Source organism: Malaclemys terrapin, chromosome 9 (assembly GCF_027887155.1).
Source record: "Malaclemys terrapin pileata isolate rMalTer1 chromosome 9, rMalTer1.hap1, whole genome shotgun sequence".
NCBI lineage: Eukaryota > Metazoa > Chordata > Testudines > Emydidae > Malaclemys > Malaclemys terrapin.
The window spans coordinates 10,078,954-10,105,620 of NC_071513.1; the positions used below are offsets into that span (position 1 = coordinate 10,078,954).

A 26,667-nucleotide genomic window follows, 5' to 3' on the forward strand; every position below is an offset into this window, starting at 1 on the left:
AATTTTGTTGCCATAATTGTTATGATGTGGAATGTTGTATTGTGTGTGAATTCTTACTTTCTTCCTTGATAAGTCACTCTCACAGTGTCCAGCTGATCATTAGGAATATGAAAAGGGAATGATGCAAACCTTCTTTGGGATGTCTGTTTACCTACAGCTTCAGAAATGTTGCTTTTAACTGAGCGCTCTCATTCATTCTTCAAACTACCTGAATTTTACCACTACCCCTCCCATTTCCTCCTCCTGGGCATGCCAAGAAATATATATTTTGTAGTGTCCATTGGCACCTGGATTGTACAAGTCAGCATTTTCTAACACAGAAACCCAATGTCAAGCACTCACAAATTGAAGGATTAAAAACCTACATGTATGCAATGAAGAGTTGTATAATCTTGTGCAGCTTGTCTGACTAACAAGTTTACTGCTTGATTGAAAATGTAATATTTATAATGAGAGGCCCAATGTAATCTATTTGGCAATGTCAGTACCAGTTCAAAACTAGAATAACAGCAAGCAGACACATACTCAGGGCCTGATTCTGACCTCACACCAGTTTCATACTGGTGTTACTCCGCTGACGTCAGTGGAGTTACTCTGTGTTCACACCAGCAACCGTGAGAGCAGAATCAGGCGCTGAAGTGAGTAAGGGCCTGATTCAAAGCCCACTGAAGTGAATGAAAAGACTTCCATCAACTGTGATGGAGTTTGGATATAACCTTAATGTCTTTCAGAAAAACAAGGAAACTGTGAGTCTTACACTAATATCATTGCATTAAAAATCCAGGTGTCACTTTCTAGTAATGCCATTGGCAACACCAGGTTCAAAGAGAAGAAGGAGACACAGTAAGGAACATTCATATGGTTTCTTAAGGTTCTACAATACATATTCAAGAGAGTTCCTGTTTAGCATTGACCCTGTTTTCACACTAGGCAGGAGGTTCAAACCTTCTGAGAAATCCCAAGTATCTTTTAAAAAACAGATGCTTTACTGCATATTTAGGTATTCCAAGAGTGCACTCTTCAATCAGGTATCAAAAATAATCTATCTGGAAAGGAAAAGCTCTCTCAATTGTCCTTTGTTTCAAGGGGCATTGCTCATTTCCAGCATTCCACCCAAATGTGCAGGCCCTCACTTTTAGTTACATCGGAAATAGAAGATCATGAAATGGAAGGAATAAAAAGCATTGAATATATTAAAGGAAGGAATCCCATATTAAGTCTCCTGGATTAATAACTTGTGCATGTCCTTCATTTTGGATCTTTGTCACAGATTGCATCCCACATTGAGACCTGGGCAAGCGGAGTAGAGCTCTGTTGTAGCAGTCAAAAGTTCACTTGTTGGATTCTTTCACACTTTACAAGTTTTGATCGTGTTTCTTTTAAAAACAAACAAACCATTGATCAGATGTACTGGTCAGATACATAAACACTAACAAAACAATTATGGCATGTTCAAATGCAAAATACTGTTTCCTGGAATATATAAAATGATCATTCATGAGAGCTAGAATGAGACTATCGCAATATACAAATTCTAAGATACCAAACGTTCAGCTGTGGGGCACTGAGTTACAAAACTAATTTTTTAACGTAAGAGTTTACAGTCAAATGATGCTTGAAATTCAGATATACACATGTGCATACCATAACTGAGAGAGAAAAGATGAAAATCTCAGTTTGAAAGCACCTTAGCAGTTTTTCCAATATCTTTGTATTCTGTCTCCTCTCTTATATTTTACCTTTCAGATTTACCCTGTACTCCAAAATCACCATTTTTCTACTTTATGAAGCTTGTAACATAGGCCAAGTGCAGGTTTACGGGTGCAAAAATGTACCATTTACTGATTTTTCTCAAACAAAAGTAAATAATGTTAGACTGATTTGCTGAGCTATCTAGTGCTTCCAGTCCCAAGCTATCTAGTGCTTCCCAGCCAGCACAAATATTTGCAATCAATGTTATAACTAGAGTAGGGTCCAAACCCAAAATCTGAACTGCATCCTGCTTTTTCCACCTGCCAATCAGGTTCTTCCTTTTGTTTCACACACACACACTTTAGTTGGGAGGAACCAACTAAACACAAGTTCCCAGTGCAATGCTATAACTAAGAGGGTGAACACAATTCTTGGATGTATAAGCAGAGTAATATTACCTCTGCATCAAGTGTCAGTGAGACCATTACTGGAATTCTGTGCCCGGTTCTGGCATCCACACTTTGAAAAGAATATTGAAAATTTGGAAAGGGTTCAGAAAAGAGAGCTAAGAATTATTTGAAATCTAGAAAATATACCTTATAGTGAGAGACTTAAGAAGCTTAATCTATTTAGTTTATCCAAGAGAAGGTTAAGAGGTGACTTGCCCATAGTCAACAAATACCAACAGGGGGAATTGATTTCTGACAGTAGTTAAGATAGGCTGGAAGATGAAGCTAGAAAAATTCACACTAGAAATAAGGCACTAGAAATAAAGTGCACATTTTTAACAGTCAGGGTAATTAACTATTGGAACCCCTTCCCTAGGAATGAGGTGGTTTTTCTATCACTTGCTATCTTTAAGTCCAGACAGGATATCTTTCTTAAAAGCTACAGAAGTTGTGGGCTCAATACAGAAATTACTGAGTGAAGTTCTTTGGCCTGTGTTATTCAGGAAGTCAGACTAGATGATCTTAACAGTCCCTTCTGACCTAAAAATCCTATGAATCTATGAACCATATCGATCATTGTGATGAAGCAGGAGCAAGTTGCTCCAAGCCAGGTGCAGAATTCATCACATTGCTTTATGGGCCACCATTTGAAAAGCTACAGTTATCTCCTAAATCTCCTGCTAACATTTTGGGGGAAGCACCATCATCAGTGCAGTCACCTTAGAACAGAGCAGGGGACACGTGCTTTGTGTGTCACTTACGCATAACGCTGATTCTTTTGCTTTCCATTGCGGGTGATTTGGGATTAAAGGAACACAGAAGATGAGGGGTTAGATCTGGAATCAATTTTCATTTACAGCTGAGAAGCAGTTATTGATGCTGTGCTCACAGTTCAATAAAAGATCTAAAGATATAGACCTTGTGTTTCTCTTTCAATATAAGCAACACAATCAGTCTCAAATGTTTTCACAGAGAAAATTGTATTGACAGTTTTATTAAAATTGCCGTCTTTAAAGTTTTACATTATCTACAATTTGACCAATTCCAGTGGTTTTTAATATGCACGCTGACCAACCCAATAGATATTTATGGCACAAATGCATAACGCCAGGTAAACATCTGCTTAATGTATTATTGAGTAGAATCATTATATTTAACTTAAGCAGTTGCCTGGATTTTAAACTGTTACAGTACTGTCATTGAACAGAATTTTGGTGCATGCATCACTAGGATATTGTTACTTTGCAGAGAATGTTCCCATTACCCAATAGTTTCAGATTGGCTGTGGGATTATAAATACAAAGAAAATAACAGACGTGTATTAGTAAACCTATAATTTGGCAATGCATTTCAGGGATTAATATTAACTAATGTTAACAGTGTTCTGTAAGGAAGGATAGAGCCTTTAGAAGGATAGAGCCTTTAAACAAAAAAACCCAGAAATTTAGGAAGAATAGTGTTTTTTTAAATTAGTGACTAGGTTCATCTTAAAGAATTTAGATAAAACATAGGTTAGTATTTTTTGTTCTTTAAAGTAGCTCTGCATAATTCAATTTAGCTTTGAGCTCAGAGCCATCCAAAAGAATTGTGCCCTGATACAGTATTTTAAGTAGTTGTAGTGTACCCAATTTTCTTTAACCAGCTCTTCTTTGTTCTTCCTAAGGAATAATCTTCGTAACCTTTGAAACGTGCACTTAATTTAAAGCACATTGCTGGAGATCTGGGTATTTTTGAACCAAAGAAACGTTGATACCATTTACAGATCTGTTCCATTATTCTGAATATTTTATGTACATTGTATTTTTGGCAGAACAATCCATGAAACATTTTTATCTTTTCTATTTGTTTTTTCTGCTTCACTTAATGATTACCTTTTGCGTATGTGATAACCATGCATGTACGAGACACCTTTTATATAATCCATGTCCATGATCTTAGTTTTATAGTTTATCCAAACAGTCTTTCTTGGCTAGGTTAGTATTAGATAATTGCACGCAAAATGAATTACTTTGTAGCTGAGTCTAAAAATGCTGTCAGCCGTAGGGAGAGCTTCTGATTCTTGTAATGCACATTGAACTTTCAAAGCATTTATTCAAGTTAAATTAAAACAGACTTTTTTGCTTAAGGTTTTTGAATATAAAAGATTCAGTACATTTTCATCATGTAAACAGCACTGTTTTAAAGTGATATAGTAACCATACTAGTTGCAACAATAGATACCCTTTCCTATTGTAATTTTTCCTGTTTTTTAGCTAGATCCTGAACAAGTTGTTTGCCTCCCCAAGGTTTCTCCACATTTCCATTTACTTTGTTATCAGCAGAAAGGCTGAGGTACAGCTCTTCAGTAATGACATCAATACTGCACACACAGCGAGAGAGGTCGTCTTGTCAAAGCTATAGAAAAATCAGATGGATTAGGATGAAACTAGGTGCAAAATAACTTTGATAGAGTCTTTTAATGTAAACAGTTTATCTGTCACTGGGCTTCATTGAAATCCCAGACAAAGCAATGCAACATTGGTGGTTGCCACAGCAGAATTAGTTTTGATGAAGACCCCACATAGCAGTGTTTAAGATATACAGTCATGTTTTAAAGCTGTAGAGAAATGTTTTCATTCAGCCATTAGTGAAAACAGAAGCCATTAGGATAGTGTAGTCATTCTCCAATCTTTTTCATTCTATAGGCTAAGAAAAATCCTCTGATGGAGAAATGTCTCTTCTTGATACCCCATTCCATTTTTGCTTGGTGCTCGAAATATTTTATTTTGTGCAACACTAATGAAACAGCCTTATTTCCCATACACGAGGCGTACTTCGCCCCAGGATACTCCTGTTTCACAAGACTAATTTTTGGCAATAAGAGCTTGTATGGCTGGTAACAATGCCTACAATAGTCATGGGGATTCATTTCATAGTATTTCTGTGCCACATAAACACCTGTGGCCATTGCATTCAGCAATGCCTGTGAGGTCTTGTAAAGAATATGTCAGATAAAGCGTATACACAATTTCAAATCACTAGAATGCCACAGATTTTAGGACTTGTAACTCTTTCAGGTCCATGACATTTTATTTAATCTTTTCAGTCGGTCATCATATCTACCAATGACAAGGAGATTTAAATGACCCTCGGAACATATGGTTGCACTGTATGGTACTGTGGAACTGTCCTGGAAATTTACCAAACAGAAGTTTGCCATGAAGGTTCCAGTTGTGGCCCTCAACAGGGCTATGGAACACTTGCTGCACATACCAGAAAAGCAGGGGATGGAGCAGCCATTTTAGTCAGAGGACACTGGATTGTCTTTTCCTTGTCCAATTTGGCTGGTGTGACCCAGCTCTCAGCTTCACCAGACATAGAAAAAAATAGGGAAAAATAAAACACAAAGATGCTTGGCAGCCAGACAGTCCTAGCAAAGAGGAAAGGATTGATAAATGATGTTAGAGAGAGGTCCTCTCCTCGCTTACCCACAAACAAGCATACACATAACACGCTCCTTAGTAATCTCTTAACTAGGCACTTCACCTTCATGCTACCCACATGAAATGACCCGGTAATATCGATCACAGCACAGACGTCATATACGTGGAACAGAAAATATAGCCCTACTGGCTCCTTAGCTAATTCCAAGCCTCAAATGATAACCAGCAAAAGTGGGGGCAGCCTTTCCCCAGCTTAAGTTAAGGGCCAGTGCAGATGTAGACAAACAGACATGGGGAGCTACTATAGCTCAAGGTGGATGGGCCCACAGGTGGCCAGCACAACCTCAAAGGTGGATGTCATCAGCTGGAAAAGCAGCAGAAGGAACTGAGTTAGCACATCCAGTTGTCAGCCTCTGCAAGCAGGAATCCCAGTGGAGATTAAAGCTACTCTCCCCAGAGGAGCACCTGTGGGAGGGTGGTGGTGAGACCTGACTGCTGTAAACCCCATTGGGGTGAATCCCCCTGCGCACAGCAGAGATAGTGGGCAAAGGGAGATGCAGTTTGCTGTACCAGCAGGGGGGCATCTGCCCTGTGAACAGATTGAACGTTAACCCCCTGCCCCTTGTAGGAACATGGACTATTCTGCACCTGTCATGAATTTGGTTTTCACAGAAAAAGAACTGGTCTGTCACAAAACTACCCAAAAAATTCCAACTCAATTATTGTGCAAAATATTTGGCGCCTCATTACTTAGTACACAGTTAAATGAACCAACGAGCCAAGCAACAAACAAAAGCAGCCCGAGGGCAGCACGGAAGTTTTTGACGTGTGTTGTTACGTCCATCTCTCCAGTGCCTGTTTGTAACGGGTTATGTATGAAATATATAGTATAGTCCTTGAACTCTTCAATCCTGCATAGGCAATAAACGAGCAATGCGAACAATACCAATATTGCCTCACATCTTTCCCAGCACTGCCACTGCTGTTGCTCTTTGACTCTGCCCTTTTGCTTCTCAAGCCTGGGTAACTATTCATTGATTTAGAGGAGGAAAAAGATGAGGGACAGGTTGGACTCCCTGAGGAATGAGATAAAGACCTTCACTACAAAGGGGAATCTAAGTGCATAAACTGCAAGTAAATTGGGGTAAGAGAGGCTGCTTCTGATATGGCTGTGTATACTTCTTCCTTTTACTGTGACAAGAGGCCATTTTAACCCATGCGGGCTTTGGAGAAGTCATACTTATTAATAGCACTTAGCAATTTAAGAACACGTGTATCCAAGGATCTCAAAGCACTCTGTGAATATTAATAAGCTACACCTACCTTTAAGGTAGTCATGAGGTAAATACAAAGTATTATTCTCCATAAGTTATAGGTGGGGAATTGAGGCACATATAGATTATATGAGTTGCCTACAGTTTCACAATGGTCAGTGGCAGAAATACTGTTCTCTTGGCTCTCGGCCCTAAGCTTTCACCTTAGGCTTATCTCCTTTTTCTTGGGGTAGTTTTTGTTTTATCCTCTGTAATTTTCTTGGCTTTTTCTCCTTATATTTCCTTTGCCTTTTGAGGATTTTTTTCTCTTGTGGTTAACATGTGGGGCTAGGCATCGGGAGTTCCATTCTCAGCTCAGCAACAAAATTCCTGTGTGACCTTGGCCAAATCCCTTAAGTTCTCTGTGCTTCAGTTCCCCGTCAGTGGAATGGATATAAATAATACCTACTACACCTGTCAGGGGCATAGTGAGAGTTAATTATCACTTGGAAAACATCTTGAGACCCTCCCAAAAGAAGGTGTTATAGAAGGACAAATTACTGTTTACACTTCCTCTGTCCCACTCCACCTTACCTGCCTTACAACTAGAATCCATCAGCAAGTGATGTTTTGAAAAATCCCACAGTACAATGAGAAGCATTGCTGAAGACACTGTCCCTGGGCTTCTTGTCTCAGTGGCTTCTTTTCATTTGGGACATGCCATGAAGAACGGGAACTGGCCATGTTTTGCATTACATGCTTCTTCAGTTTGGTGTCCACCATTTCCCTTAGTAAATGTAGAAATCTGGGGGAAATGCTGGCCATTGCACACAGTGACCCAAAATCATCCCTACGGTAACTCAGTTTAAAAACAGTGGAGTTTGCTGGAAGATGCTCCACCATCTGTAGATGTACTTGCCATTTCTTTACAAACTTCGTTATCCCTAAAAAGGCTGCAAATTTTACCCAGCCTGCTCTGCACCATCTAAAACAGGAGTTTCCCACTTAGTGGAATTCCACCCTAAATATTCCTGAAGAACTCTTGTAAAGCCAAGAAAGGTGCTGTATTGCTCAAAGGTGAGGAGATGCTCTGTATCTAATACATACCCATGAGGGAGTCCTATGGGAAGTATGTACACCATTTGGGTCTATAGCCACCCTGGATGTGGTGATTTGATCCTCTCTAAAACTGATCTCAGCTACTCTACTCCTTTTATTTGCCTTCTGAAGGAAAACAGGGACTACACGCAAGAATATTCTGGGATGAGAAGGGTGCATGCTCGCTCCATTTTTTCGGTCTAGATTCAGTGAGCCCAGCTTTTCATCCTCAGGGTGAGGCTGCCCTAGAATACCACATGCAGCATGTCCGTGACAAGGTTTCCAACTTCCTGTCAGAGATGATTAGCAAGAAAGCAACAGCTAGTGGGCTGTAGTCCACGAAAGCTTATGCTCTAATAAATTTGTTAGTCTCTAAGGTGCCACAAGTACTCCTGTTCTTCTTTTTGCAGCTTCTCCTCCATTGATGTTAGGGGACAGGTAGAGGAGAGTGTAACCACAGCATTAAAAAAAAACAGAGATCCCTTGAGGCTTGTGACCCCCAGCACAATTTTCCCGACTTCCCTTTTGCACAGCGTCCTTCATGCACACTGTGCTCTTCTCCACCCCCCAGAAAATTCCACCTGAGACCAACTGTCTAATTACAAAAGCAGACCAAGGTCCAGCACCATCCATTCTTAGTAGTTTAATTCATGACTCAGCACTCTATCCGTGACCCAAAGGACAGAGCGCAACCTCCAAGAGCGGTGTTAATTTGCAAAGGGCCTGATTTAACTCCCATTGAAGTCAATGGAAAGATTTTCATTAGTGCCAAGGGTGTTGAATTGGACCTTCAGTGATGATCATCTGTTCCACTGACAGAACAAGAGGAGAGCATGGTCAGTCATGAACATACCTACGGGGGATAGTTTAGCTGCTCACCCCTGAGAGCAGAGCTGATCAGAAAATGTGGAAGAGGGGTTCTCCAGAACATTTCAATTTGTCACTCATTGTTGGCTACAAACTTTTCAGATTTCAGGTTTTCAATGAAAACTCTACCTATTCCGTAGAAAACAAATACTTTCAGTAGAAAATTGCATTTATTCAAAAACCTAGTTTTCCATCAAAAGACAATTTTGACCAACATTTTTTGACTAGCCGTTCTTGAGAGTTTACTGTGCGTGTGTTTTCAGTACTCTAGGTACCTTGCACTGACCAAAACACAATGTCCATCAGAAAGATGAGTGCCTTGATTGATAACCAGAAAAACAGACACTATTTTGGCCCACAGTGCAGTTCACGGAAGGAATTCATGAGGATGATGGTTATTTGCCAGTGCCTTCTTTTGTGTGACAATTAGTGAAACTTGTCTCTTTATCCAGCCTCTAGGGACACATTTCTTTCACTTCTCTATTACTGTTCTGTGCTGCTCACATCTGGAGTTCACGTTTGAGTTCCCTGAATGCTATGGAAAACCATCCCCCAACACCCAAAAAGTTTCTGTGAACTGCTGCTGCCCTTCATCTGTTCCTCCAATTTATCTTCTTTCTCTTTCTCATCCTGTGTCTGCCTAGAGGGGCAGCTGTGGAGAGAGGATAATTTTAGAGAGATATGGTATATAACTAGTACCATAATTGTAAAAAATCAGAAGGAAATTACAAATTAAAGCAGTATAACTGTCTAGTTCAGTCTGGTCTCCATTTTCTAATCATCTTAAATTATTTTAATGTACACTTGCAAACTCAAAATTAGCAGCAATCCCATGATGTAACCCTCCTAACGCTCATTGAATCCCATTATATTATTTCATTTTCTTTCCATTCTTTTGTAGTGTGATCGCCCACTCAGACCACATGTATCATGATTTGGGAACCTCCTACCTACTCTATTTATAGTCATTTTAATGTGTGAAGTTCAGGAATCATTCTGGATTTTAAAAACCATTTCTTATTTGTAAAAGCCCAGAATATAAGTTGCACAAAATAACTCACTTTTAAAATCGTTTGTCTTTGAAATATCTTAAATTAATTATCAAAAGCTCACCTCACATCTAAAACAAATTGAGTCATGAAGACGAGAAACAGAAAATTGTTAACTCTATATCAAGGCAGATGGAAGCTCAATGATATCATTTTGTTCAAAGATTAAAGGTGATGAGCACTGAAGTAATTGACGAGGATGACTATGAACACATCTGACTAGAGCTGTTAAATTCAGTAATGATCAAAAGTTAATTATCAAAGCAGAGAGAACTACTCAACATAGACCAGTTGAGTCAATAGCGAAGCAACCCAGAAATAAAAGTAATTTGGAGGAAGTATTTTCCTATAATGAAGTTGTATAAAAGATGTACATTTCAAAGAAAGCTGCCTAAAACAAGATAGTATTCTTCCTGATCAGAGAAAAAATAATTAGCTCTAATTGACAGACCTGCTCCACACACAATATTTTCAAACAATATGTTTCTGAATCAAAGCTTAATATGTATAGTTACTCAATGTCACTTTTATTCCTCTGTTCTGTATCTTCTGCCACTGAGCATGCTCATGATATTGCAACAAATATACTGTGAAAAAGAGTGAGCAACACATACAAGAAAAATGAAAGCACAGGGCCAGATCCTGTAGTACTTACTCAGATGGAATTCCTTATGTCTAATTCTGCATGGTCAGCTCCCATCCTCAACTCCCACTAAGTGGCAAATAGGTTCAGGTAATATAATAAGTGAGCAGCTCCTTCATCCAAAATGCAAATTGAAACTGGGTGCAGCCTTTCCTGGTTGTTTGAAAGGTTTGGTTAGAGAAAGAGAGAGAGAGAGAGAGTGTGTGTAAAAAGTTTATACTACCAAACGCTTCGAGTTACTGAAGTGCCTTTCCCACGAACACAATCACAAGTAATCTAGGAAATCACTAGCTAAGAAAACAATGGCATGCTACCAATCTTCACAGCCACACAGAATAATATGTAGGCAGATTCCCATTGTACACATCACCACCACATTTTCCCCTCCAATGCAAACAGCTGCAATCCACATGTTCAATTACTCAAAATTGAATGCACCGCCTAGACTCTGATCTTTAATATTCTATGATTTTGACGTTACCCAATTCTCTCTCAATTTCTGAACTAGCTTCATCGTCTCTATACAAACAGTTTAGTACATTTCCTCATTTTGCTCATTTGCTATAGATTAATTTAACCTTGTAATTCTTTGTATTTGCATAGATATTTACTTCCTATTCAAAACACTTCCCTCTCGTTCTATTGTTATCTCTTATCTGTTTATTTACAATCAAGTTTGTGTGTGATTATTTTTGAAGAATTTGATAAAAGTAACCGGTATCTGAGATTTAGTTTAGATTTACACAGTCCTAACTCTGTAGTGTTACAAGCCCAGATATAGGCTAGCGAGACTGATCATGAGAATTGTTAGACTGCAGTCAGAAAGTAGACTTCTGCTTGATAAAAGAGAATTTGTAACCTTTTAAACACTTTTAAGTATCAGAGGGGTAGCCGTATTAGTCTGGATCTGTAAAAGCGGCAGAGAGTCCTGTGGCACCTTATAGACTAACAGACGTATTGGAGCATGAGCTTTCGTGGGTGAATATTCTATAAGGTGCCACAGGACTCTTTGCTGCCTAAACACTTTTAGTACCTCAGGAGGAGAGGATAGAAACTTGAAATTCAGTAGTCCACTGAAAATCCATTTAATAGGCTCAATTATAAGATTTTAAATAAATAGTTTGTACACACATACACACTTTTCTTTTATTAATGAGGGTTCTTTTGTTAAACAGTGTCCTTTTGGCCCTGAACATGTGCGCATCAAATAAATTGAGTATATTTTGGAGGGTGCCTATGGAGTGAAGCAGGACCCACACCAGCCAACTGACCACTTCATGAGGCAGGGATGCAATCATAGAAACATAGGTCTGGAAGAGACCTCATCATGTGTTTGCACAATGGGGCAGAATTAAGGTTAACTTTCGCATTTCCTGAGTTCTGAGTGCTTCACTGAGCAGCCTTACCATTCTTTTCACCTAGTTGGTTTGATTAATATTCATTTACTTGCTTACTGTCTTGTTTGTTTATGTTGATTTCACTGTATAAATATAAAACAAACGCTTCTCCCAGGCTCTACCAACCCATAATAAATAATGTAAAATGTAATCTAAGACACAAAGAGCAAGCCTTTCTCTGCACAAAAGGAGCCAGTTCATAAAACTAATATTTCCCCATTTCAGATCTCACAAACCTTAATTCCTTATCTCATGTGAAAAATCAATGGTTTGGGATGTTGATGGATTTAAATGTGGATCTCCCTACTACTGGGGATGGGGGATTTTTTTTTTTTTTTGCAAAATTTCTGGTCCCACTGATGATGTCATATAACAACCTATTCTCACAAGATTTGTAGCCCAGTATTGCAAGTTCAGGGGATTCGCTTCAGAGTTGAGGCCAATTTAGACAGAAGATCTAATCCTTTTGTCCTTATCTGAACATTTTGAATATCACCCTCACTGGGAATTTTTACCAAGGAATATGTTTTTCCTTGTCCCTGAATGAAGCAAAGGTTACAATATTTCACCCAAACACCCTTAACCCTTGTGCATCATCACCAGTTTTTCTGGCTTTATTTTGTTTCCTGAAATATACTAAAATGCAAGTAAGCACGAAAGCTTTCTATAGTGTAATGGGTTTATGGATCAGTCACCTTTCAATCTGCATTTCAGTGCTACAGTACACGTAATCTGACTAACGGTTTGACTCCTTTCCCCATTTAAAACTGATAGCCTAGTACTTCAAATACTAAAAAGAATGCTCTAAAATGATTTGACAGCACTAATTTTGTCTTAAGATAATATTTCAACCTTCTCTGTATCGCAATATGATTTATATAGTCTATGAAATTCTGAGGGAATAAAAGTTTGGTTCAGATTACATAATTATGCCATAGAAGCATAAAAAAAATCACCACTAAAATCTCCAACAGCTTAAACAGTTTGATAGACTGTAGCCATTCTGCCATCAGTGCCCCCAGCTGTGTTGCTTAGCAACATTTTAATTCAAGAAGAATCGAAGGAGATGAAATCCCCGTGGAGAGGGAAACAGAAATAAGAGGGCCGTTGACAGATGATCTGAGTTGTTTCTTCTAATATACTGTGAAGATCACTGGCTCTTTTCATGAATGATAAATGGACTGTACACAGATCAATGGGTTCAGCAATAAACTGGAACCAGGCTCCATGTCTGAGGCGGTACAGGCCGAGAGGCCCAGAGATTTACTCATTTAGATGATTTGGAGTGTGTTTTCTCAAAGGTTTCACGAGAGGAAATTGATCTGAACATTTGGTCATCCATTGCCCTTTTCTGTTGTTGGCTAATAAAAATTGTTTTGGAAATAGAATCCGTTCTTGCCTTTATTTTTCCCGTTACTGTTTGTGTTCTAGATGTAGGTAGTAACGTTGCGACAAACATGACCAGATCTCAAACCGGGAAAGGCAGTAATCGTTCTGAATGAATGGTTCCTGTACACTTACAGCCATTAAAAAAATAAAGCATGATGATATCTCAAACACAGGGAGGAATGTTTTAAGGGCTGTAACACGATTGTGCGGAAAGAGTTCAGCAGTTGCTATCTTGACTCAGTTGCCTACTTAACGATGGTAGCCTGCTTTGGTTTGCTTATTCCATTTCTGAACATCATTCTATTTTAATATTATTTTGGTTCCAGGAAACGTTGTGCTTGATAATGTTGCTTAACTGTTTCTTTTCCCTCCCCCTTCTATTTATAGGCTGCCGAAAAGACAAAACCTAGAAACATTCCTGTAAAGTAAGTTATTTTTATATCCGTTGGAAAATTCAACTTTAATGAACTTCATGCAAACAACCACAACAAAAGGTCCACAATAGGGCAATAAAATAGACATTGGAACTCAAGTTAATCCATAATCAGAGCCATAAAAAATCCCGTGATCATCAAGGACAGATTTCGATTTTTCATGTGTCCCTCATGACTGCATGCCCTGATTTGTGTCCAGTTTACATAAATTAATATGTGCTGTCTATGAATAGCTGCCAAATAATATCATACTCATGTTCAGTACATAGTGCTCCTAGCCTGGGGGGGTTGCACATGCTAAAAAGATTATGTTTTTTAATTGCAATCCTTGGGAAGATCTGACAGAGGGGGAAATAACTACAAGTGTGCCAAATGATTTCTAGACACTTGAGAATATTTTGCACCAATATATCAGAGCTTTGCCATCCTGTTGGTTAAGAACTCACACACACACACACGTATGTTTCTGTTCTTTATACTGGGGATCTATGAAGGATGAGCAAGCTACCGGGGACCAATTTCCGGGGCATTTTATGAGAAGATCTTAAATCTTAGGGCACTAGCAGCCACTCTCTAGTATATCATTGAATTAAGAAAGTTGCTATATAGATGTCCTGGTACTTTCAGGAGAGATGTGTTCAGTTAAGGGTAATAGCAATCAGCGGCTACTTTTTCTGCTTAAACAACATATACTCTAGTTTTAATGTTCTATTAAGTACCAATAAAACACATACTTCCAGCCTTGGTGGATGATCAGTCTGCAGTTTAACTAAGTCCCCAGGAACTATATCTTCCTATTATAGCCACTGTTTTCATTGCACTTTGCTGATCATGATGCCTTTTGGAAGTGATTTTCCTCCTAGAGATTTTTCTCCTAGAAACTCTGGGAGGGCTCATGAGTGGCTGTGTTTTGGGAGGCACAACGAAAAGACTACAGGCCTCACTCTCCATTGCCTTCCACCTTGGATAGTCATTTACAGCAGGGCAAAATGAATGTAAAATGCTCATCAGAACAACCATGCAAGGTGCCAGGCAGTTGTAAATCAGACTCTTCATGTTTCATTTAATCTGATGAGAATTAGAAATGGAAACCAGGGGGGATATAAAAGCTTACGGAACTTGTAATGAGACAGGGGGGCATTCATTTCTGGGTAACTAGGTCCAGGCCAACCTGAATTAAAATTCTTGCTGGTGGTTGTTATTTGAAGTGAATTGGCTGCTCCTCTTCAGTTTCTAGGGGACAAGAGAAGCAAGTGGGGGCGGCTCCAACATAATATTTTTCATTCATGATTTTTTTTTAAACTCTTCGCTGGTGTAAGTTGGGGCCACTTCATGGCAGTCAGTGGTGCAGCACCAGTTTGCAGCAGACAATGCCACTCCTAAGCAATTTGTACTTTACAGCGATGCGCAAGTACGCCATCTAAAATGTTCGTTTCTTTATTTTGAGTTAAATCATTGCTTTCTGGGACCTGAAAAACATAGTAACATTTTGGGATGGAAAGCGGCCATATGGCCAGTCTAGCTCTCTCCACCTCCACATGTATATTTCACCCTGTCATGTTTTCCCCAACTGCTTGTTTTAACTTGCCTTTGAATATGTTAATGATTGCAGCTTCAGTTAATACCCTAGGGAGTCCATTATACATATTAATTACACTCTGCATAAAGAAGAGCTAAAGTATCTGCCTAGTATTTTTCAATGAAATGTAAGCACTTAATGTACCTGTATGGTTTTGCCTCTGAGAGCAAGAGTAAAATGGTATCTTTAAGATAACTGTAATGGATGTAGATTGTATTTGTATAAGCAAGGAGACCATATTCAGCACCGCAGACTCCCATCTAGTTTTTAATGCCATCAGTGCTGTAGCTCTTCCAAATGTCAAAGAGAATTTCACTTGAATTTTAATGTTCTTCAGCTTCACAAAGTAAAGTTAGTTGATTCCATTGTCAAAAGGAAAGCTGTCCAGATTCCTTCTACCATATGTGACTTATCACATACATTTTTAAAAACACATTTCTGTTATTAAGACATATGCGATAGTACACTTCTGCAAATGTGAATTGCTTTTGGCTAAAAGCCATGCACTAATAAGTTGAGTTGAATCTAACTGCAGTTGACATCTGTTACAATATATATATATATATTTTCTCAGTTGTCATTAATATAAAAATTTTCCTTGCTTTTATACTTCGCTGACATAATTGCTGTCTCCCAAAACCAGATTCAGAATTAACTCAGTTTTAAAGATTACAGTTTAATTCAGTGTCTGCAAATAAGGCCTTGTACCTGTGATGTTTTGCATATTCGTAAAGGTGCCACGACTAAGGTTTGTATGGACGTTATCTACCTGTTTCGTCACCTAGAGTTATTAATGTTCCAGTTTTTTACTCAATAATATACCCACAGTTGATACAATTCAACATCGTGTTTTACACAGTGTGAATCACTGAAGGTGGCTTCTGTCATTTATTCTATAAAATCTCTTTCATATTCTTGTGCTTTTTGAGAAGAGAAGCAACTAACCTACTAAAGTTTTATAGGCACATCAAGGCTCTTGTTTGTGCTTGTCTAGAGAGGTATTTAAACAAACTGAAGTGAGCTCCTTTAGTAGCTAAGTATGTGCAGGTGGCGTTCAGATTCACTCCTTTGGAATACGTGCTCTCTTTTGGACAGCTACACAAGCTTTCAGTCAGCCATATTGCACACAGCAAGGAGAGCTGTGGAAACACAGCAGAGCGAGGGGAACTCATCTTTATGTATTTGTAGTATCATCCAGCACAACATTGCTATAAATAAGCATACTGAAAAATATAAAAAGAAGTCATAATGCCTGCAGAATTGATCTTTCAGTGAAAATAATGCAGCTAGTATTTTAAAAACCCCAAACACTAAAAATAACACATCTGTCTGGATCAGGTACCCACAAGGCTCCACTTCCTGCAATATTCTAGTACCTTATAATTTTTAATGTGGTTATTATCATAACACCCCTGTGAAGTAGGGAAGAATGGTTGTCCCATTGGGAGCCAGGATTATGCCACTTGCCCAGGCTTAAACAGGGCATGTGTGGCAAAGCAGGGAATTAAACTCAGGTCTCTCATGCCCTGTCCACTGGATCACGTTTCTGCTCTGTAACACCTTTCCTCTAAGAATCTCAAAACACTTTACAAACATCAGTGAATTAAATCCCATCTCATCCCTGTGAGATAGCTTCTCGGCTGTCTGTGAGCTGAGGGGTGAAAACATTATCTACTATCTAACCCTACAAGTAGGGAAAATTAAGCCCTTGGAGTTTAAGTGACTTGACCAAGGTCACGTAGTAGAAGATTTCATAGAATCATAGAATATAAAGAGGCTGTTATGCAAGAAATAATTTTAAGTCAGGACATAGCTGAAGCCTGGAAACTTCTGGCTCGCATGCTGTGCTAGCATGGAGGAGAAGAATTAAATTGCAGGGTTTGTTCTGATACCCAGCCCTTCCTGTCCAATGAATGAGATGAGGGTTCCACTGGGAGAGCTTGTGGCCAAGATAATGCTTAAACTGGGAGCCCATATTAGCCAACTGCATCTTAGGGAGGAAATCACAGATTCTGGAGGAATCGTGTTCATTTTGCCTCAGATCTAGTCAGCAATGACAAGGGAGATTCCATTATCCAGTAGAAATGAGGGAGAACCTGCAGCATCCAAACTTGTACGATCCCCAGAGATCCAGGCAAGGGCAGGGTCATCCATGTGAGAGGCCTTCATCTCTTTTCTAAATAGGCTGGTTGCAATACCAGTGACTCTCCCTAGTCAAAATCCAAGGTGGATCTCCTCTTTGCAGAAGACTCCACAGGTCAGGTAATACAAACCCAGGCCTAATCTCTAAGGCTAGAGATGCAAGGATGTGCATCCCCATGCCCCATTGTAGGGCAACCCAGTCCCCACCTCCTCAGTCCCCACAGCTGTAAGAAGTGGGGAATGGTGCCAAGAAGACAGTTCTGTGTGTCCTCTTCCACATGAGAGGAGTGAGTTCTGCATGTGGAGAGTCCCTTCTGCACACAGATTAATCATGACCTAATCCCAGAATTTGGCTCTTTGTGAATAATGGCTAAGAGATTTCTGGGGAAAATAGGCAGGTAAAAGAGTCCCTTGGCTAAAACCTACTCTTACCCAAGGCTTCAGAATAGAGTATTTAAGAGACAGATTACATTTCCGAAACTGAAAAATATGCTTACCATGGAAATTCACATATTATCTTAATTACTGGCTAGTGGTGAGAACGTTTGAAGGGAATACTTGCCCCAGGTACATTGCATTTGGCTTTGATTTCCTTCTGTGTCCTTTCTCCCCTAATCTTTTATGGCCTTTAAAAATCTTTAATGGAAAGATAGCAATAAAACTTTTCTCTAAACACCTGCATAAGTTAAGTTTTGCTCTAGCCTTAATGGTATCCAGATACCTAGACCAGGGATACAGACATCCTAATTCTTTCAAATGTTTCATTTATTTTCAATTTCATTCATTTTCCTTCACTAACAAGACCAGCATGAACTTGTTAACCAGAAATGCTGGTTGTAGTTATTGTTCTTTCTTGTCCATAAAACTCATCTTCTGGTCATCATCCCTCTCATGCTGAAGGGCATCCAACTTAACTTCCTAGGGTTGTCTTTCCCATCCAGTACACTGTAATCTGAATCACAAACCCTTAAAATCCATTACAGAGTAGTCCTCTCATTTGCTAGTGCATTGATATTTCTTATGGCCCTTTCATCTTCTCTTCTGTCCAGGATGGGAGTGATTGTTTCTATTGACTACATTGTAAAAATATCTATAATTTATCAGCTGGAGTGGCACCTCCCCCCCGGGATAGGCTTAATACGGCATGGAAGGACTGATGTCTTTTAGTGAGTCAAGCAGAGTTTGTGGGTTTTCCTGTTGATTCACCCAGCTGGAGGGCAAGAAGATCAGGCTCACTGATTCAGTTGTTGTACACTGAGTTTCTTTGGAACCATAAACAGCCCTCTGTGCACCAGCTGGCACCAGTGCAAGCTGATGGGCTATGATTTTTTTGTTTTTATCCAGTCAGGTCAGACGTGTAGACACCAATAGTGGGACAAGAGCAGTAGCGTCCCCATACATTGTTGGGCGGTTGCACAAAGTTCTTATTTTTTATTTCAAAAACGGAAAAGGCGGTGTTCAGAATAAAACGGGGTGTCCTATTTATTGGTAACCGATTGGAAAATTGGCCAAGTTCTATTGTTATGCAGAATCTAATGGAAACATGTTCCTTAAAAACATCACTAGGAATGTTACAATCAGTCCATTTTAAAAAACAACAACATAGCTCTCCCAGGCCAAAAAAGTGCTGAGCAATTTACACGCCACCACCTATTTAATCTCTTTATTTCCAAAAGCTTCCCTCCTGTTACTCTTTAGACTCTACTCCCAGCTAACTACAAAATGAGTTAGCACCAGTTAAATTGGTGCTAGAAATCCCTCCATAATGCCACAGTCCCTGAAGTGTCCATCCACATTCATTGCTCAAAGAAACCCATTCATATTTATGTTTTAATACCTTAAGTCTAGCATGCAAAAGTGCTCAAATCCCCAGTAAAAATCCAGACAAAACCCGCTTACTAGCAATTAAAAGAAGAGATACGTAGGCCCTGACTCTGCAATTCAGTCCATATACACACCTGCACCTGTGATGAGTGAGGGGGAGGGATAGCTCAGTGGTTTGAGCACTGGTCTCCTATACCCAGGGTTGTGAGTTCAATCCTTGAGGGGGCCATTTAGGGAACTGGGGTAAAAATCTGTCTGGGGATTGGCCCTGCTTTGAGCAGGGGGTTGGACTAGATAACCTTCTGAGGTCCCTTCCAACCCTGATATTCTATGATAAATATAATTGAACCAATTTGCAGGATTGGGGCTTAAATGTTATATATTCCAGCATGCATTAACATGTTAATCAGTTAAATAAACTATAGCGTAATATGAAAGAAAATGAAAAGCAGTTCAAATGCACCAGACATAAGTAAACAAGGCGCTGACCCTACAAGCTGCCCTTTGTACATGCCTAGTTCAGTGGAGTCCTGGTCTATGACTAAGGGTTCCTAGGCACCATTGTAATAAAAATGAACACGAATATGTGGATTAATCTCTGTGGCCTCATAAAGCTCGTTGCAGAATTGGGGCCTAAATCATTACTTCATGAAAACCAATACACATGCGTTCTGCTGTTGGTTTCCGGGGGCTTATATTGAGGGGGCAATGGTTTTCATCAGCAGAGTGTGAACTGAAAAAAATATTGCAACGGATTATTTTACTCTTACCCGTTAAAGGTTAGTGTTGGGAATGGATTATAAAACGTCGCTTTTAAACGGTTTGCAAAGAAACACACATATTAAATCCTTTTTGATTATATCGCGCTAAACCCTAAATACTGATTTTTATGTAAATTTTGACTCTTGCAAAGCTCCTACAAGTCAGCTATCCCCAGGTGGTTTTATTTGCGCTTGATGCTTCCCTTAGATCTTTTTTCCTTCTTGAGATACCTTTTTGCTGTAGTCCAAAAGTCGTCACGGCTGCTGAAAGATGTAGTACTTTAGACATAAAATAATAACTATTTAATCTTTTGCCTTTATTTTCTGAATTTGTTCCTCTGACACATCCTGTTAGATATATTTTTATCAGTCCAGAGGATAACCACAGCAGGGCTATTTTTATTTCTAGGGAAATGATGCATGATAACTGCCAGCAGGGCCGAAAACAGTAAATCGTCCAGTTCCAACCACAGAATGTATTAAAAGTCTGCAGCCTGTGGTAATAAGTTATAATTTAGTTGACTACAAGTTTGCTTGGACTTCAAACTGTACAAATGAGTCTTATTGGCTAGGAACCAAAAATAAAAAGTATTATCAAGATTTTCAGCTACCTCTCAACAGGTACCTAGAGAGAGTGCACATTTTTCAAAAGATTGCAATACATTTTTTATAGTGAAATGGTTCCAACTTGATTGTATAATTTATAGTATTTGCTTACAAGACTATGAGATGAAGAGACTCAGAGAGCTCATTCATCTCCTCTCTTTCTAATGTGATCTCACACCACAAATACTGAGCTCTGTTGGCCCCTTCTAGCTGCAAAGAGCCCTGCCACTCCCAGGCTGGAGAAGTTCACGGGCCAGATTCAACAGGCCAAGTTCTGCTCTTCTTACTCCCACAGATAGTCTCATTGATCCTATTGTGACTACTTTACTGACTCAGACAAGCAGGGTTTGGCCCAGTAACTTGGTAACAAATTAGGAATCAGTAAGGCTACGTTTTAGTCACGGGTATTTTTAGTAAAAGTCATGGACAATAAACAAAAATTCCCGGCTCTGACCTGTCCATGACTTTTACTAAAAATACCTGTGACTAAAACTTGGGTGGGGGGCTGCGGGTGCTCGAGGGGGGGGGCGATCTGGGGGCACCGTGGGTGCTGGGGGAGGTGGCCTGGGCTGGTGCAACTCCTAGGTGGTGGAGGGGCACAAGTGCCTGCTGCCGCAGCTCCCATTGGCTGGGAACTGCAGCCAATGGGAGCTGCGGGAGCAGGGCCTGTGGGCACAGCAGCATGTGGCATGGAGCCCCCCGGCCCCTCCACTGCCTAGGAGCTGCAGGGCCATGCCAGTGGGAGCCCCCCACCCCGAAATAAGCACCTCCTGCACCCCCCAACCCCATACCCCTAGCCCTGAGCCCCCTCCCACACAACCAAACTGCTGCTGCTGGCCCAGGGGCTGCCCGAGCCAGCATCAGCCACTGTAGAAGTCACAAAGGTCACGGAAAGTCACGGAATCCTCCGTGACAGACTCGCAGCCTTAGGAATCAGGCCCACAAGGTACAGCGTGTCCTCAATTCCAAATGATTCCGGGCCGAATCTTGCAAACGTTTCCTAAGTGTTGTGCTTCCTGCCATGAGTAGTACCGACGTCAGCGTAACAAATAAGACCTGTCCTGCAAGGACATCAGTAAAGTCTATTCCCATATGTAAACTTTCCAGGGAGGGAGTGACAGATGAATGGATGAAGAGAGAGAGAGAGAGAGAAATAGACAGACTTTAGAGGGAGGGATAGGTAGATCCTCAGCTGATGTAAATTCTGAAGATTTGGACCTCTGGTCAATATTATTTTTAAATAGCTTTACATTTATTTAAACACCCTTAGATGCCTACTTTTGGGTGTTGCAGCAAATAACAGATGCTTTGTATGACCTGTGAATTTTTTGAAACTAATGCTTTGTGTTGGTGTACAATTAAGATACTAAAATAAAACAACAAATGCCAATATATTTGCAGAGAGGGCCAGATTCTCAGCCTGTGTAAATTGATGTAACTCCAGTGGCTTCAGCTGAGCGATGCTGATTAACTCTAGATGAGGATCTGGCCTGTATAGCTCACACTCTTTCCTTATATTCTCTGCTATGCAATTTTCCCCCCTTCAAAATATTGCAAATTAAGGAATTAGGGCTAAAGATTTCTGCTTGTTGCTCATGGAAATAGTACCATTGTACTCACATGGGCACGGGCAATTATAATTACGATGATTTGTTTAGAGCCATTCTAGACACTTTTCAGACGAAGGTCCAAACACTGAGGAGTTTGTGACCTGAATAGAAAAGGCGTGCAGGGTGCTGGAGCTTGGACTGGGGTGTCAACCTGAACTTTGAAACCCTCAGCCCCTGTTGCTTGCACAATGTAATTCCATTGATTTCAGTGGAGTTAATTCCTGATTTACACCAGCGTAAGAGAGTGGAGAATTGACTCTTATGACTTTTGCTGGGTTGTGACTCAATGTTAATATGGCTTCCCCCCCTCCTTTGTATACCACTGCAGTGGTTCAGAATAAAAATGGCCGTCACTACTATAGTGTAGTATATGTTCAAGAGCAAGGGGCTGTCATGCAGCAAACAAGGCCTGTTACTTTGGCAGTTATTTAAGTAAATTAAAAGAAAAACAGGTCTATTTCATGCGCCTATTTCTGAATACAAAGAAAAAAAAACCTTTTGATTCTAAGGGAGAGAAGGAGGGGAAGAAAAAATCCCGGTCATTTAGGATCGATGAATACAAAAGAAAGGCAAAAACTAGATAATGTTTCAGGAAATAACACTGCTACAAGGTTAATTTTGCCTGGTACTACATTTCCTAGTATTGAATTGCCTCATATACTCCCTCAGGGATTGCTCCCGCGCTTGCAATAATCGAGGCTGATTTTATTGGAAAATCACCTCTGGATGAGAGACGTACTCTAGAGGAAACTTTGTATGGGTACAAATAGGTTTTTGGTGCCAGTGCCATGTTGCCCACGCCAGCGCCGTTATAGTTCCCAATCTGTCTGTGCATTCAAGCAGCAAATTCATTAGCAACCCTTCTGGCAGGATAGAAAAATAGACTTATTAGAGAAATTTACTTGGAATTGTTTTCGGGACTTGTTGGATAACAGTTCCGTAATCGAATTGTGCCTCCTTACAAGAGCATTATGTATTTTTATTAATAGTGGCAGGGAGGCTGTAAATATTACTTTAAGGGTGGTTTGTGCAAAACACTTTTACATAATAATATGACTAGCAAAGATCATGGTTGAAAGGCGGGATTAGCATATTGAAAGTGTGGGACTGCTTTTGATGTCTGGGTTGATTTTTATTTTCTGTTGTATGTCAAGGTCTTATTGAGTCACGTAACTCTCACATTACAGATGTAATGTTTATTCAAGTATTGGCTCATCCTTCAGACCCTACCAGCTTGCTGGCTTTTTAATTATAGAAGTGGGCTATATCTTGACAGTGTTGTGTACTAACTAAGGGACTGAAGTTCAGATATATACACTGGCTTCCAGGCCCTGTCAAATGGAAACTGAGCATATTGTAAACAAAGCACATTTAGCCTCCAGCTGGGAGAAGGGACACATGGAGAGCCCATGTACTGGGGCCCTCTGCTGACCTTGGAATGACTTTGACTGTGTAGGGGCTGAAGGAAAGTTATAAAAAGGCTGATTCATACAGACAGGTGAGCAGGAAGGAAAATCAAGGGGATTGTCTAGGCAAACGGAGGGGAAAAAATTCATAAAGAGATCAGTGAGAATTCTTACATTCTCAAGGCCAACACCAAGCCCTCATAATCAACCTCCCCTGGAAACACACTGACAGAAGCATGAGCAGGAACTTTCAATTGCAGCTTTCATGTGAAATCTCTGCCTATGCCTCCGTTTAAAAAAAAAATCAAGAACTCTAAAGCTTGTTGTGAATTTTCCCAGAAAAAAAAATGTAACTCTAAGACCCAAAAGGGGTAAAATTTAGGACTGCAAAGGATAATTCATTCACTCTGCTTGCTAATTCCTGTTGCCGTGATTGTTGTTGTTTTACTGTGAGACGTGGATCTCCAGTATCAATCATAGTAAGCTATTTAGACACAGAAATAAGTGGCATATGGCTTAGCACTTTTGGGTCTGGCAATCAAGTAGCAACCTTCTGCAGTGCAACTGTAGTTCAGTTCCCAATGGGCATCACTTTGATGACTAGATATATTGAGTTCCTTGTGTCATTCCAAGAGAGCAGAATCTCATACAACTTGGTTTTAGCTTCCTCTCACTTCATTTCAATTTTCTATAACCAGTGTCATCACATGTAACAGTTTCTTCATAATGGAACTTCATGTCGAATCAGATTTGTCTTTCATGTGAAAGAGCATTGTGAAAAGTCCTCTGATATACTGATCCCTGGAAAAATTCTTACCATAGTAAAAATGGGGATAATTTTTATTTTAAGGCAGCGTATGTCCCAGAGCCCAAGGCAAAATCACTGCTGGTAACGCTGAGAAATATTTAGTGTTGCGTTTGGAGACGCTATTAGCATTCTTTACAGGACTTACATTGCTGCTTGCTGAAGTCATTGCTGTGTTAAGTAATAAAGAAACAATATTTGTGCCTTCACCGTTGAAACTGAAACCCCAGGTTGAAATTTAGATCCTAATTCTTTGTCAGTAGAGTGGCGTCACAGGAAAATTTGACCCTGGGTTTTTAATCTACCCCTCGTGTCTCAGTATCACAGCATGTTAAATATTATTGTGCTTCAGTAGCAAAGTACAAATGCAGTGAGATAAAAAGAAAGCCCGCAGGCTTTGTTCATCACGCCTTACTCCCATTTTACACCATGTAACTTCACTGATCCCTTGTCTCTCAGCTGCTTTGTCTTCCACTTTTGTCCCCTCTCCCAGCCCCCCCATGGCTGCTTGTGCGCATTCTCTCCCATCCACATTGCTGCTTTCCCGTTCTACCCCTCATTCCTGTCTCATGCAGGCTCCTTGTACATTCCCTACTAGCTACCCCCGCTCTCTCAGCGGCAGCCAGCTCCACCCACCCCGCTGAGAGAGAACTGCAGAGGGAAGGGCTGGGACACACTTTTAAGAGAAAAGCACTAGGCAGAGTGTATGGGAAGATTTGGGGCCCATTCGGCTACTGGGAGGGGAGTGCTCCGTGTAGAAATGCTGCCTCCTGCACTGTCACAGATTCCCAGGATGTTGGCTGGCAGGCCAGTTTGTAGGGCAGGTTTTGAAAACATGACTGGCCTAGCTACACCAACAGGTTTGTGTCGTGTGTGTGTGTGAGGGGGGTCAAGTCACCTTACTGTAAGATGAGAGAGAAAACAGGGAGGGGAAAGAAGCTGCAGAATGGGTAGCAGAGATTGTGCCTGGATTTATCAAGGATATGAGGAAAACCACAGACGGGGCAAGCCAGAAGAGTTCCACTCTGGCAGCTCCCACGGAAACCGCAGACAGAGCAGGACGGTTGCCAGGAAAGGGAGGGATCTGATGGGAGGGCGCTGGGATTGGAAGAGGAGCCACCGTGAGAGTGGAGATAAATCATCAAGACAGGAGATAGAACCCAATGTTGTTAATGACCAGACCACATGAATTCCTGTTTGACCCAATGGACAAGCTGGTTTCAGTGTTGTCCGGTTTGTCTTATCACCTGGACAATCCACATGCCCCTGTTGGACTCTTCTTAGAAACAGATGTCAGGTGGCGTTTGTTTGGTTTTCAATTTGCTAAAAGAAACCCTCCCTTTTCTATTGATATCATCAGTGCAGTCCAACTGTGGTTTGAGGTTCTATCCAAAACATTCCCACAGGAGAACTAAGTTGCCAGTTGAACCCTTCTGCATACCTTAGCCCTGAAATTTCTTAGGTAGGGGAGCCCTGCTAAAATACACTCTGATGAAGCATGTGCATTTACATTCATATAAGTGTCCCATATATAAGCAAATATTTCCCCGTGTGTGTGTGCACGCACACATGTCATTTGTGGCAGATGAAATTATATTGCAAACGTTGCTTTAAAAATAAAGTCTTAAGTTGCAGCCCTCATGACTAGATACTGTGTGTAATTCTGCAATTAGCCTGAACATGCTGGAAGAAGAGTGATTGCATACAATTGTGTCACAGCTTTATAAGCATCACACTTAACTAAATGGGAAGGGCAAAACTGCTTTCTGGGTCAGATATCCAAGGCTGCCCATCCCATGGTTTTATTTCTTGGCTGTTTCCTACAATTTTGTGAAATATTTTTTAATGTGACAAAGTCACTTCAATTACACAGTCATTATAAGTTTTGCCAAGGTTGACTATGGATCGTTTTGTGTTCATTAGAGCACAAAATTAGAATTTTCATTGCAGCAACTATAAGCGGTGTTGGCTCAAAGGAGTCAAGTTTTTTTTTTTTTTCTCATAAAATCTTGGATGAACTCTAGTTGGGGACTTCCATTGGGTTTTTTTTAAATGTATTTTAATTTTCTAACTGGCTTGTGCTGGGTTTGGTTTGCATTTGGTTTTATTTTCCCATATCCCATATCTTTTGCCCTGGAGGTTGAATAAGTGAATCTCTTCAAACTGATGACATTGCCACTCTTTGCACGAATAAGCAGGTGCAGTCAACATCTTCCTAAGACTGAATATATTATCCCCTCA

At 40.2% G+C, this 26,667-nt stretch overlaps 1 protein-coding gene across 2 annotated transcripts in view; it reads left to right on the forward strand.

The window, feature by feature from the left end:
• AFF2 (ALF transcription elongation factor 2) overlaps positions 1 to 26,667 on the forward strand; it is a 403,259-nt gene that overhangs the window by 298,271 nt on the left and 78,321 nt on the right. For both annotated transcript variants that reach the window (XM_054040357.1, XM_054040358.1), the window contains exon 9: positions 13,647 to 13,684. In XM_054040357.1, the coding sequence (XP_053896332.1) occupies positions 13,647 to 13,684 (38 nt within the window). The remainder of the gene's footprint in view (positions 1 to 13,646; positions 13,685 to 26,667) is intronic.